The sequence below is a fragment of the Manduca sexta genome, chromosome 21 (assembly GCF_014839805.1).
Source record: "Manduca sexta isolate Smith_Timp_Sample1 chromosome 21, JHU_Msex_v1.0, whole genome shotgun sequence".
Classification (NCBI taxonomy): domain Eukaryota; kingdom Metazoa; phylum Arthropoda; class Insecta; order Lepidoptera; family Sphingidae; genus Manduca; species Manduca sexta.
This window is the reverse complement of record NC_051135.1, coordinates 14,284,661-14,298,201: the sequence shown is the minus strand read 5'-3', so window position 1 is coordinate 14,298,201 and position 13,541 is coordinate 14,284,661. Positions and strand designations below refer to the sequence as shown.

The window sequence follows — 13,541 nt, the reverse complement described above, 5'->3', positions numbered from 1 at the left end:
ATACAAATCCCTGAAAATTTTTGCTGTTTCGAGCATTTATAAGCCACCATAAGGCATGTCGTATGTTTTATGTCAATTGAAACCATTTCTTAAGTCAAGAGAACTTTAAATAGACGAGAAATCCAGAAACAAATACGATAATAAAGTAATATGTATGAAGTATTAGCTTACTTCTGCTACGTAGTTACAAAAACACATAAGTCAGGTTATAATAAAAATCAAACGCAACATGCTATATGTTTTATTATGTCGCAGGTCACCCGCATAGTTCACAACGTACATTCATATGTCACATAATATAATATTTGTTCAAAATATTTAACAAGATCTAGGAATAAGTCAATAGGTATAACTACTAACTAACAGTGGGACTATCGCTTTCTAATATCGGCGTACGTGAGAATATCGCCTAAAAAATTACGTTCCTATTATTCAAATTCATAAAGATCTAAATTTTATTGAATAAGTATTGAACACAGATACAAAGTTGATAAGTAAAACTAAAATGTTTTTACACAAACATGTCAAAACAAATATAGATTAAATAAGGTTTTCATAAAAAACTGTAAGTTTTACAAAGGTCTCATAGTTTGAGAAATGACATAAATATTATATTGCAGTATTTGACTTCAATCTTAATTGTATCATGATTCATAATATACTTCAAAATATAGATTTTTCAATAAAAAGAGCAACAAAACTTTTTTTAATTCGATAATGTATTTTACATTACGCTATATAAACACTTTAACGAAGAAAATAAGTTACAAAACTTCTCAAAGCAGTAGACCAATATTTTTTTTACCTACAAACCTCGTTAAAAATTTCATAAGTTATTACTTATTCTGAAATGCAAAGTTTAAATGAGTTATAAATTTATAAATTGAGAATAACAGAGGCGAACTCAAGTAAAAACGGTGGACATTTATTTTTAAAATGGCCCATTAATTTCTAAAGCGATATTCTCCAGAAATCATATATATTTATATAGACAATAAAATATAGTTTTGCTTAATTTCATTTAAAATAATATATTTTGCTTACAGCTAGATCATTAAAATATATTGCTTCATATATTTCTGATACAAGGTATATTTATTCTAAATTATCTACTCACGTAAACATTAAAATATACATAAATATTATAACAATTTCCTACGACATAAGAGATCTGCTGTGGATAATAAAATTTTAAGTATCAATAACCAAATAAAGGCCGCATAACGGGCATGTTTTACTGCTTTTAGCAAAATACCTGAATTAGGTCATAAATTATTTTATTTGAATTAAATATTGAACAGACAATAAAATTCAATCTTTATAATATTTTTTTTACAAACAAAACGTCGTCTTGCGAGTCAACGGTGGACTACAGCCCCGACAAATAACCCTAAATCCATGCCTTGTAAATAGGTAAACATATAATTTGTAATAAATTCTATATTTGGTATAACAGTACGCGTATTATATTAGAAAGCAACGTCGAAAGAACAACAACCAATGCTATATCTACACTTAACATACGATATGTCCATATACTAACGCTATATTAAAGATAAGTCACGTACATTGATATGTATAGGTTCCTCGAAGTCTCAGCAATAAGTACAGGCGAGTGTGCTATATCACAATAGTATGTGGACAGGGAACTTGGACAAAATAACCACTTTTTAGAAAAAAAATATCAATACTAATACTCAGAAATATAAAGTACTTTTTTCTCAAATGGCCGAACAAATTATCGTTCTCTAAGACAGGTTAAATTAGTGTAGTTAAGATTATATCATATGTTACTATTTTATAAATTCGTTTTTTACAAACTTTACGATTTATATTATGCATATTTTACGACAAATATTTCATTAAAATAATGAAGACAGATAAACGAAATCATCTTTCTAGTAACATGAAAAAATAGATATATTATAGTTTTTTTCTTCAAATTTTTATTCATTCCATTTTATCCAAGTGCCCAGTCCACGTAGAACGGCGCAACACAACATCTATATAAAAATTGAATAAAACAAGTCAAAAGCCGATTTACAACACTTAGAACGACACGTCACGTGATTAAGCTAAATATACACATTTATCACACGCCAGCAAACGCCACTGACGCGTAATGACGGATTTGTCATAGATAATGACACGTTTAAATAAAACTCCGGGATTTTGTATTAATCCGATAGGTTATGTTTTGATTAAACTTCGATTTTTTAAATTTAGAACAATCGAATTTTGTAAAAATAAGATTTTTAAAATAGTTTCTAGTATGATAACCGTTACCCTTAGAAACCGTCTTAGAACTTTGGAAATTTTAAATAATTTACTTCTATCCCATTTGTTCGTACATATCACACTAAAATCTCACCCAAGATACTTTTTTGGTATATTCCATAGAATGTACATTTTATAAATTCTTTCTCAGCATTGAATGATTCAATTAACTTTAATTTTATTTATAACCGACTTCGTATTACTAGAATACAGTCTTAGTAATTTTGTTCAAATGAATGTAGTTCGTGCATTTTTAATATTATACCAAATATGTCGGTCATAATCTCAGCAAAATTGATTACTTCATTTTTCTCCAATTATCAAAGATTGAAAATCGATGTAAATTTCCATAAATACTCTTGGTTCATTCCTTAGTTTCGTCTCAAGAATATCATAACTTTCGTCAAGTCCTTCAAGTATTAATTTGTCAATCTTATCAAAGTAATTATTAATTGAGGTTCAAATCTTTATTTAGAATATTATTGCTCAGTATTAATGATTTCTACATAAATTTTAAAATTGATAATTTTTCACAAAGTTTAAATCAAAATATAGTTTATTTTAATAATACATATACATTTTCTTTAAGTATATTATTTAATATATGGCTGCATTTGCATTTAAATATTTTTTGATTTTACATTTTACTCTTAGAACATAAACATTAAACATACATCCTAAATAAGAAACTCGCGTATCCAAAAACAACGTTCAACGTAGACGATCGTTTTTTATCGGTATCCGATTATAACGTACGTTTGTAATCAGTGATATTTGCTCTCTATAAAGCAGAATCAATTCTGTCGATCGATTACACTCTCTATTAATGTTTTGTTCTTTTATTAACAAAATCGCTACAGGTCAGGCTTATCTATGACCATCATTATACGAGCTCCGATAACAACTCCTTGTGAAGTAGAAAGTTTAATTCGAGTGTATTAACGGTTACAGATAGTGTGTTAGAACATTAAATATCATTCGTTCTATTATAACCGTCTGTGTTCAACGTTAATCCTAAACAATAAATTCGGTTTCTAAAACTATGTAAATAAAGCTCATATAAAATCCGTACAGCGCCTAAATGTACTCGCTAAGTACAGATACAAAAGCTTCTCCGATATATCTAAACAAATATAACTACAAACTAAACTGTTACTTTAAATTTTGTGTGCTTTAAAAGCGATATGTTTCAGTATTCTTGGAGGAAATCAGTTTCTATATTACATAGAAAATAATTCTCATTGGCAGAAGTTACTCAAAAAGTAGACATTTTGAGTAGAAAACCACCACTTTCGTTTTAATATGAAACGATTCCCTCGTGTGGCAGATACGTGCACTCAAGTGACGTCACGTCAGGGGTGGTCTCACGTTCAGCTACAAAGCACGTGTACACTGGCGTGCGCTCCTACATTAATTGACTTAAATAAGGAATCTTCATCGATATAAACAACGTATCACTATGTTGATATGCATGAGTCACAATACAGTAGACATAACACTAATATACAAGATACATTTACTCGTGTATACATCCACTATAAACAATACTAATATGCATTACACACGACACTAAAATCAGTTGCGCGTGAGTTATATATTATATTAAATAAATATTTTAAACGCAAAACAGCGGAAGATATGTATGAATGTTGAGCATACGATCTAAATGTTTAGAAAAATACAGAAGTCAAACGCTTTACGTTTCGATGTAACGTTCTTATTCGTCTGTTTAAATTAACGTGATAGTAAATTCATCGCAAAATACGTGGCGTGGCGCGGCGTGGGGAGTAATGTGTCCAGAAATGCGCCGCACACGCTGTATGGAGTGGCACTCGACGCCGCTCGATACAGTTCGTGATTGGAACGCAGAGCTTGAGAGTGCTTCAGTTATTTCTGCAAATCGATTTTCTATATTTTTATCATATTCTTGCCACATGACTGCCCGCCCGCGCAGTTGTAACCAAAACGAAAACAAACTAATAACTGCACTTATCTCAGAAGGCCGTCTGCTTGCCGAACGGCTGGACCGGTGGGGGAGCGCTGCTGTTGCCGAATAGTGGTGTAGGGCCGTCGTTGGGGTCGTCGAGATCGTCGTCATCAGGCTCCAGGGCTGGGTTAATTCTTCCAGACTTTTCATCAGGACCTACTAGAGTGGAAGCCGCACCATACAGCCTACCCGGCACTCCTCCGAGGACAGACATCTGTTCTCCAGCCTCGGAAGGTTCATCCACGCGTCTAATGTCTTCAGGAATGTTGACCACGCAGTTGAAGTAGTCTGATTCAGGGCTAAGGTAGCCAGAGTTAAAGAGGAACCTGAAGACAAAAAGCCCTTGATAACTGAGGAGTTTTGAGAATTTGAACAGCGCAAAGTCTCAAAATTGTGCTCGTGTGCTTGGCTCGGCTTCATCACATCAAAGTACGAAGCACACATGACGAAACACAGGTACTCTGGATGCATCGGTGCCTATACCTTCATAAATAAAGGCGTGATCTGTGTTTTGTGTTATACAAATTCAATTTATTACTCTAAAATAGTTGACAGCACTCTGTTGTTTACCTAAATTCACTGAAGTAGCATTTAAGAGCATAGTAAAAACTAAGATTATTGCTTTCTTTAAGAATTAAGGATATAATAATATATTAGTCATTGAATCATATTAGTGTTAACCGTAATTGCTGGTATAATTTAGTTTAATAAATAAATAAATTTATTTTACTAGCTGTTGATCATTGCTTTATTATACCTAATCCTTTTCTCGAAATAAAGTTACAACGATACATTTTTACAGATAAAAATACCACCCAAATATTTGCAAATGACTGTTTCTCCCTTTTCTACTAAAAACACATTCAAAGACCCAGCAACAGGAATACAGAACGCAATAACAAAACTATATAAACAGCAAAACAATTAATTAGTTCAGTTTCGACGACGAAGCGTTGTCAATCGCACGCCGAATGCCGCACAAAGACTGGACTGAAAATTAAACGTCTCTCAACGTGATTACTTCGTCGGTAAATTTTAATGAAGATCCAATTACTTGAATAATTAATTTAAACCAATTTTCCCTTTGTGCGTAACTTCATAACGCAACTAAAATGTTTTGACGCTTAACAAAATAGAAACGATAAATTAATTAGTTTGGCGGTGACGGGCTTAAAATGATTTTGTTTTTAATTAGAGTCTGGCTGTGGCACGTAAATTGTACCACATAAATGTTTATCGAAATAATGTTACATAACAACCGTGTTTTTTCAGGAATATTTTATTATGCGTCCCATAAAGTCTCCATTAGGCATAGCACCTAAAGCCGATGGTCCTGCACCTGATTTTTATTCAGGGTAATAAACTCATCATGAAGTTTCCAAACTATATACCCGACATGGGAATTGATAGTGATTTTAGTTTCTTTTTACCATCAAAACCAAATTCAATCAGAAATTATATAGAAACTAATATCATATTTATAGTAATATACTCACACAGACAGCCAAGAGATGAAGGCCAGAGTGAACAACGACATGACCATCGCCATGGTTCGGAACGGGAACAACTGTACTTCATTCTTATCGTCCCAGCCAGGGTAGTGGATCAGCGCCGGCAGCCCAAGCAGCTTCTCCCCGCCCGAGAGTCGAACCAGCAGCGCCACGATGTACGCCGCCAGCGAGCCGTAGGTGTTGCAGTGCTTTTTGAAGTGCACCACCATCAGGAGTTGCGGGAACAGGATCACATACACCAGGTCCGAGCACATCGACCTGATTAGGGATCAGAATTACAGTGCTTGAAGTCGTGTTACTTGTCTATCGTCAAGGACAATTTCATATGTCAAACATAATCACAAATCACTGACGCCAATGAGAAACCAAAACATATAAATATAACAATGCCATCTAAACCTTGCATTTATTAAGACTGCAATTGATGCCTCATATTTAGAGCGCCATATTTTATTTTTCATTACAGCATAATACAGGCAACATGGAAACCAATCATTTAACAATATGCCTCCCAATTAGTAACGGCGCGTGCACCGAAACTGCAGCAAATAACAACTCCTGCGCGATCAGGAGTTGTGAGTCAACACCGTAAATGGTCCCTCGTTAAAGCCAATAATGGACATTACGTCATAAGGACTCTTGGGTGAACGGGATTCGTGATTGGCATCCTTAGGTTTGTTTTATGAGAATTAACAGTATATTTAGCCTTTAACATAGTGAATTTAAGAAGAGTTCCTATGTGCTGGTTCGGCGCTTTGCTGTTATATGATAAATATTTACACCTTTCCTGAAAAGCATACATTTTAAAGACGAAAAGTCCATATAGGATCAGTAGTTTTAGAGAAAACCGCGAATATACGTACATACAGGTCGAATAAAAAATCTTATTTGAGGATAAAGTGGATAATTAATTAATTTTAGTTTTGAGACCTTTGGGATGTCACATACTAGATAAGAAATTAAACTTGTATATCTACTAAATATTACCGTTCTCGAAAATACCGTCACAGGAGTACATTCTTGCGTGTCTTTTTTGTAAATTTTATTTCTTTTTACTTTTATCAGTAAGTATTCGGCAAACTATTTTAAACTGGTAAATGTAATTTGACGCTCAGACTTCTAAGTAATATCTCCACGAAGCACACTACTTTTCTATTAAAAATTATATACAGTTGTTACTTTTAATTGCCAAGCGATCCTAGTCATCATCCAATTGCATAAAGAAATCTTGCTTCAACTCAGGTTCAATTCCGTTGAATAAATCAGTTCTCAGTCACTAGGATTACATTTCCATTACCGTACAGACGTTTGCACCGGCAGAGGTTCCCGCGGGATGTAGGTCGTGCTGACACGATTAATTTGTTCCGTCTTTTATTGGAACTAGCTTGGATTGGAGATTTATATGTCGAAGCGTGGTTTGTATTGAGTTGGGTACGGTTATTTAATCTTTTGCTTGTACTTTATCTTATTTCCATCTTTGTTAGCCATTTTAATTCGTATTTGTTTTTATAACATTATAATGATAATATCAACCCTGTTTTGTATACTGTCCCACTACTGGGCCCGGGCTTCCTCTACTATAAAGAGGGACTAGGCCTTAGTCCACAACGCTGGCCTAGTGTGGATAAGTAGACTTCACGCATCCTCAAAATTTGTATAGAGAATTTCTCAGGTATGCAGGTATCCTCACGATGTTTTCCTTCGCCGTTAAAACAAGCAATAATTCACAAAGAATAGGAGATATGTCGAATTGTAACAATATTTACATCTCGAATATTTCTAAATGTGTACAATCGATTTCAATAAACAAATGTCAATAATCGTAGCCTTCGGTCGATTTTGAAATATCGATAAAGTTTTCGACACCGCGGTTATATGCTATACGTGTAATGAGATTAGCTCGCAATAAGGATCAGAACAGTTATATTTTTATGGTCCATTGTGGAAGTGTGTCGCAAGTGCAGTAATCGATGTTGCACACGATGTGTGGTCGCGAACGGTATAATCATTGCTAAAATCGATCGTTAAATGTTGATACTTTTTGTTAGTTATGTACATGGATTTTTTTAATGGTAATTGAAATTGTGTTTATTTTTTTCGTATAAGCATATAAAACGTAATGGTAAGCATTCCAATTATTCGAAGTTTTGAAATCACCCAACTCGCAATCATGATACATGAGATGTCTGACCAGAGTTTTCAACGGAAAAAGATGAATTAAAAACTTTAATACAGTTTAGAATATTTACAAAGCCTGTGTAACAAATTAAAGTTCATTTGTAGCATCATTTAAAAAAATTATTATTGTAAATTAACAATATTTAATTTCTCACGACAAAAAGTATTGCAAGTGCCATATTATGTAGAACTTAACTATTACCATCAAGCAAGAGACTTTCTCGTCTCCTCATTTACCACCATTTTCAATAAAAGACCTCAATACCTTATTTCAATCTATCACAAAAATGGACCAATCAGAACAAAGTATTTTTGACATACTCACAAATGAATTATTTTGATTGGTTCATTCTCTGAATCAGATTGACGATTCAGATTGGGATCGTTTATTGGTTACGGTTATTAGTTGCATGAAAATAACCTAACAACAATAACTCATTATGCGTTGCATAAATAAAAGACAAAAAATAGGTCTGTCGTATGCCAATTCAAAATGGCAGCCTCACGCCCTTACTCGAGGGTAATATTTTATTCATCCGGCGGGACAATTTTGGCGTATCGATCGGGGGTGCCAGACTGGCCTATTTTGCATATATAGCGGCATTCTAGTGGAGCAAGGCTAGATAAAAATATTTGAAATAAGGTCGTCAAGTATGATTGCAGTATTTAAATTTGAAAATAGTGATGTCTTGGATTGGGAGTGTCTTGAGTTTTGGATCGATTTTTTTCAGGATTTGTCTATAATTTGCGTATTTATGATGACTGGTTAGTCATTAACAGAAATGAACTGGATGAACTTTGGGTACATTAAAAATCCATGGTCTCTACCAGTCCTTCAGAAATAAAGGCGTGAACTGATATTATGTTAAAGATGTATTCGATACGATTTTTTACTCCAAAATTGGTAACCAATATATACATAGGTAATGATAAATTGTTTTTTGGTTTTTAGTGGGTTTTTGAAGGCGGTTTTATTTTTTTGTTAAAATGTTTTTTACAGTTACCACACAGATTCAATCATAAATCAATAAATATAATTTGAAAGATCAGAAAAAATATTCAGACTTAAAAGAAATTATTTTACAAAAATAAATGTATAGTTCTCAAACAAGTGTTTGGAAGGATATTTAGACAGAAAAGTATATTTTTCATAAATCGCAAAAAAAAATATATTTGAATCAAAATAAAGCAAATTTATATCTGTTCTGAATCGCAAACAATAAATTTACCATGTAATGAAGGCTAGATACATAACTATCCGTATGTCATTAACTGTTGAATCTCGCAAAACAAACTCAATTCCGACCGATAAATTAATTACAAAACCACTTCTTTACATCCGCACTCGTTATGATTGGATGCGCGGAATGAATCCAATTATAAAATAATTATTATTTTGCAAATTAATGCTGTTACTGAAACAGAATTCATTCTGATTAGATAGCCCCGATGGTCACGTGTGGTAGAGAGTAGTTCGATCATTACATTTCGAATAACATGGTACGAACCTATGGTTACTAAAACAATCATCTACAGAACAGTACTAGAATAAATTAACAAATTCAATGCATCTTTAAATTGTTGTGTTCTTATCCACAATCGTTTTTCTTCACTAACATAAACTTCCAAGAAATTACATCATTTTATTTAAAGAAAATAATATATCGATTAATGTTAATGAGTAAAGGCGTTTAAGAGTTTTGAATTTATTCGGCTGCTTTTGTGTCTGACTGTACAATTGCTAAGCTTAGCCCTTTCAAAACGTTGGGTTTGGAATAACCATAACTTCCAGCCTATATTGATAATAACCTAATAAAACCCAACAAATGTACTCTACTTCGTAAACCCCATTCCTCCTAGAAGGCCGTTGTATATACGATTCATTTCGGAGGTACAATTACCTATAACTATAAGATGATATGCATTCTCCAATAAAATAAAAATTATGAAAAGAAAACCCTAGTCGAACACAATATAACATTGATAAGTTGTCAATGCCACGTTTGTTAACAAAGATTACTTCATAGTTGAAAAAACCTTATATGAAAAAAATATTTTGGGTTCCCGTACATCCCTAATACACATTCTATATTAATTACACCAAAAAGGTCCAGTAAGGGTTTGAGGTCAGATTGCTTTGTGATTAATCCCACGCACCAGTTAAGAAGCAATTTGATACGATCGCGTCAGATTTCGATTTGGATGTTAAGTACACTAATTTTGAGGATCTTTATATTATTAATTTTCTTGTAATTTTCAACGCACATTATACATTTTCACACCATATTTCCAAAATTTAGAGGTTTTGTTTCTCCTCTTTTTATCTCCAGTATCAGTTTTAGGATCAGAGACTTCCGTTACGTAACAAAACAATATGTAAATTCATATTACTTGATATTCTTAGTGACCTGTTCGTATCACCAATCACTTAAATAACAAACAAAATTCAATCTTATTTCGGACAAAATACGTCTCTAGTTCGAATCGAAAAGATCACATATTTTCTTTGCATAAATATTTTTTTTCCACAAGGTTTCTTGAATCGTACTCTAACCACGTTCGTCACATACTCAGATGCTCAGCGATCCGAAATTTCTGATACATTTACGTGCTTCAGAGGTGTAACACGGTTCTATATTTTGCTTTACACTCATGAAGATTAGCAAAGATTCCATAAATATTATTGCTCTGATACAACCTTCTATAATGTAATAACTGATTGGTTGGTTTCTGCATTGGAGTTAACAATGTCATTTTCATTTTTAACACCTCATGTTTCATTTAATATGAATAGTGTAGTGCCGTGTTATATTGAACTTTGTATTCTAGTTTTAAATAGTGCCAATATAGTTAATGAAGTCATGACTATTATCATAAGGCAAGCGACGTACTCGACGTTCGGGCGTAAAACCATATTTTGATTTTGTTATTTAATAATACCATCCCTGTATTACATACTATCCTAATGCTGGACACACACCTCTAATACTGAGAGGGTTTAAACCTTAGTTCACCACGCTAGCCTAGTGCGGGTTGCCGGGCTACCAATAAAATTCTCGGGTAAAAATATTATTTCCAACTCTTCAATTAGGACGCGTTCAGAGAATCTGAGCTGCTTGAGTTCCTATAGATAGTAGACACTTACCAGAGGCCATAAATGGAAGGGATGGTGAGCGCCATGACGGTGGACAACACACCAACGATCAGAATGGAGACGCGCATCACCCAAATAATCTCCATCTCCGACGCGTTCTGTCTGAAGATCAGCTTGTACACATTCCTGTGGACAAAGACTGGCTTAATATACAGGGTAAATGTTTTGAAGGATTTTTGCTATATGCTATATATTATCACGCTATACCCAATAGGAGCGGAGCAATAATGGCTAATCTCAGGAACTACCGGTCCAAACTGAAAAATTCTTTTTGCGTTGGATAGCCCTTTATTCGTGGATTGCTATAGGCTATATATCATCATGCTGTGACCAATAGGAGCGGAGCAGTAATGGCTAATCTCAGGAACTACCGGTCCAAACTGAAAAAATCTTTTTGCGTTGGATAGCCCTTTGTTCGTGGAGTGCTATAGGCTATATATCATCACGCTATACCCAATAGGAGCGGAGCAGTAATGGCTAATCTCAGGAACTACCGGTTCAAACTGAAAAAATATTTTTGTGTTGGATAGTTCTTTGTTCGTGGAGTACTATGGGCTATATATCATCACGCTATGACCAATAGGAGCGGAGCAGTAATGGCTAATCTCAGGAACTATCAGATCAAACTGAAAAAAATATTTTTGTGTTGGATAGCACTTTGTTCCTGGAGTGCTATAGGCTATATATTATCACGCTATAACTAATCGGAGCGGTGCAGTAATGAAACATGTTGCAAAAACGGGGAAAAATTATTAGTTTTGAGAGCTTCCGTTGCCTGCGCTGCGTATACGGTTAAAGTTATGCAATAATGATGTATGACGGGATTGTTCCACTTTAAAAGTTCTAAAAAATATATTATAAAACAAAGTCCCCCGCTGCATCTGTCTGTCTGAACGTGTTAAACTCAAAACTACCCAATGTATTAAGATGAAATTTGGTATGGAGACAGTTTGAGACCCTGGGAAGAACATAGGTTCCCGAGAAACTACTACCTTTATAACGGAAAACTTTAGCCTGAAAAACTTTATAACGCGGGCGGAGCCGCGGGCAAAAGCTAGTTTAAAATAAAAAGAATTTCAATGTTATTTTTAATTCCAAGTCGAACCTGTCTAATGGCAGCCATGTCTTTCAGGCTCGAATTAGGACGATTAGTCTCCCTTGAAACATTTTCAATTAGCGCTACTTAATCAGTAACATGTTAATTGCCAATGATTTTCTGACCTGGCAAACATGGAAGAGGCGCTGAGCACGCTGGAGTCTGCCGAGGACATGACGGCGGCGGAGACAGCGCCGAGGCCGAAGAACGACACGTAGTCAGGCGTCAGGTGCTGCAGCACCAGCGGCAGGATCATCGACGTCTGCTCCGACGTCAGCTCGCCGTTAGGCGTCAGATCACCGTGGTAGTCGGTCTCGTTCCACGCTATATGGTACCAATGATTTAATATTTTAGGATAGATTTACGGATTTGTAAAACTTGAAAAACACAAGTAATCTGTAAACTAATTGAGTATGTGTGTACCTCTCTTGAAATAACACGTATTACGTAAAACGGGACACAAAACTCAGAGATTTATGTGTAGATAAAATAAAAAAAAACCACAGGAATTGAGAACTCTAACTACAACTAGAAATACTACCATGATCGTTTCATAAGTCTTACGTACCAGTTCCCTTGGCGATGGCTCCGATGAGCACCGGTGGGATGGCCATGAAGATGCATCCGATGGCGGCCACGTACGACAGCACCTGCGCTCGTCCCGCCGTCTTGCTGCTCAGCACACGTTGGAAGTATACCTGAACACAACATGCCGTCCTCATCTATGCCAAAAGTCTCTGGTATTCAAGAGTCCACCGGAGTAAATGTTTGCCATGTCTCTCTGCTGTCTGCAGTACCAGTAGTTCCACTCTTTTTTAAGGAAATTAAAACGATAATTAAACTTTCTTTACAAAAACTTTAGATATCGAAATAAAACTAGTTTCTGGATTGCGAGTTATCGTTACATTTAGTACCGATGTTTTGAAGACTGCAGCTTTCAAGGTCACAGGACAGACTGAGGTGTTAGTCATCCGTAAATTATTTTACGCTAATTACCTATACTTTTTTTTTGGTTTGATTTACTCCTTAAGGAGAAGGCAAAGGCTCTCAGCCATACAGCTTAGTCTGTCTTTTCTTTTATACGTCTTCTTTATTACAATTCTTTATTACAGGCCAGAGCCATTATCTATACCTTAGAATTTAAGACCAGTTGTAAGCGATCCAATCTACGCAGAAAGAGCCTACAGCATCTTGAAGTATGGCGGTTAGTCTTTTGGATTTAAATAATAAAAAATAAATTTTGAATAATAAATATTTATAATTACAATATAAATAATTATTATTATAATTGTGCATTTAAGACTAATCTTACCATGCACTCCAATGTATGTCAAAATT

At 34.5% G+C, this 13,541-nt stretch overlaps 1 protein-coding gene across 1 annotated transcript in view; it reads right to left on the bottom strand.

Moving 5' to 3' along the window:
- Window positions 1-225: 225 nt before the first annotated feature.
- LOC115442269 (high-affinity choline transporter 1) overlaps window positions 226-13,541 on the bottom strand; it is a 30,907-nt gene continuing 17,591 nt past the window's right edge. Inside the window, exons 6-10 of the mRNA XM_030167280.1 lie at window positions 12,772-12,901; window positions 12,329-12,527; window positions 11,099-11,233; window positions 5,761-6,033; window positions 226-4,590 (exon numbers count right to left, since the gene is read on the bottom strand). Of these exons, the coding sequence (XP_030023140.1) occupies window positions 4,272-4,590; window positions 5,761-6,033; window positions 11,099-11,233; window positions 12,329-12,527; window positions 12,772-12,901 (1,056 nt within the window). The 3' untranslated portion in view covers window positions 226-4,271. The remainder of the gene's footprint in view (window positions 4,591-5,760; window positions 6,034-11,098; window positions 11,234-12,328; window positions 12,528-12,771; window positions 12,902-13,541) is intronic.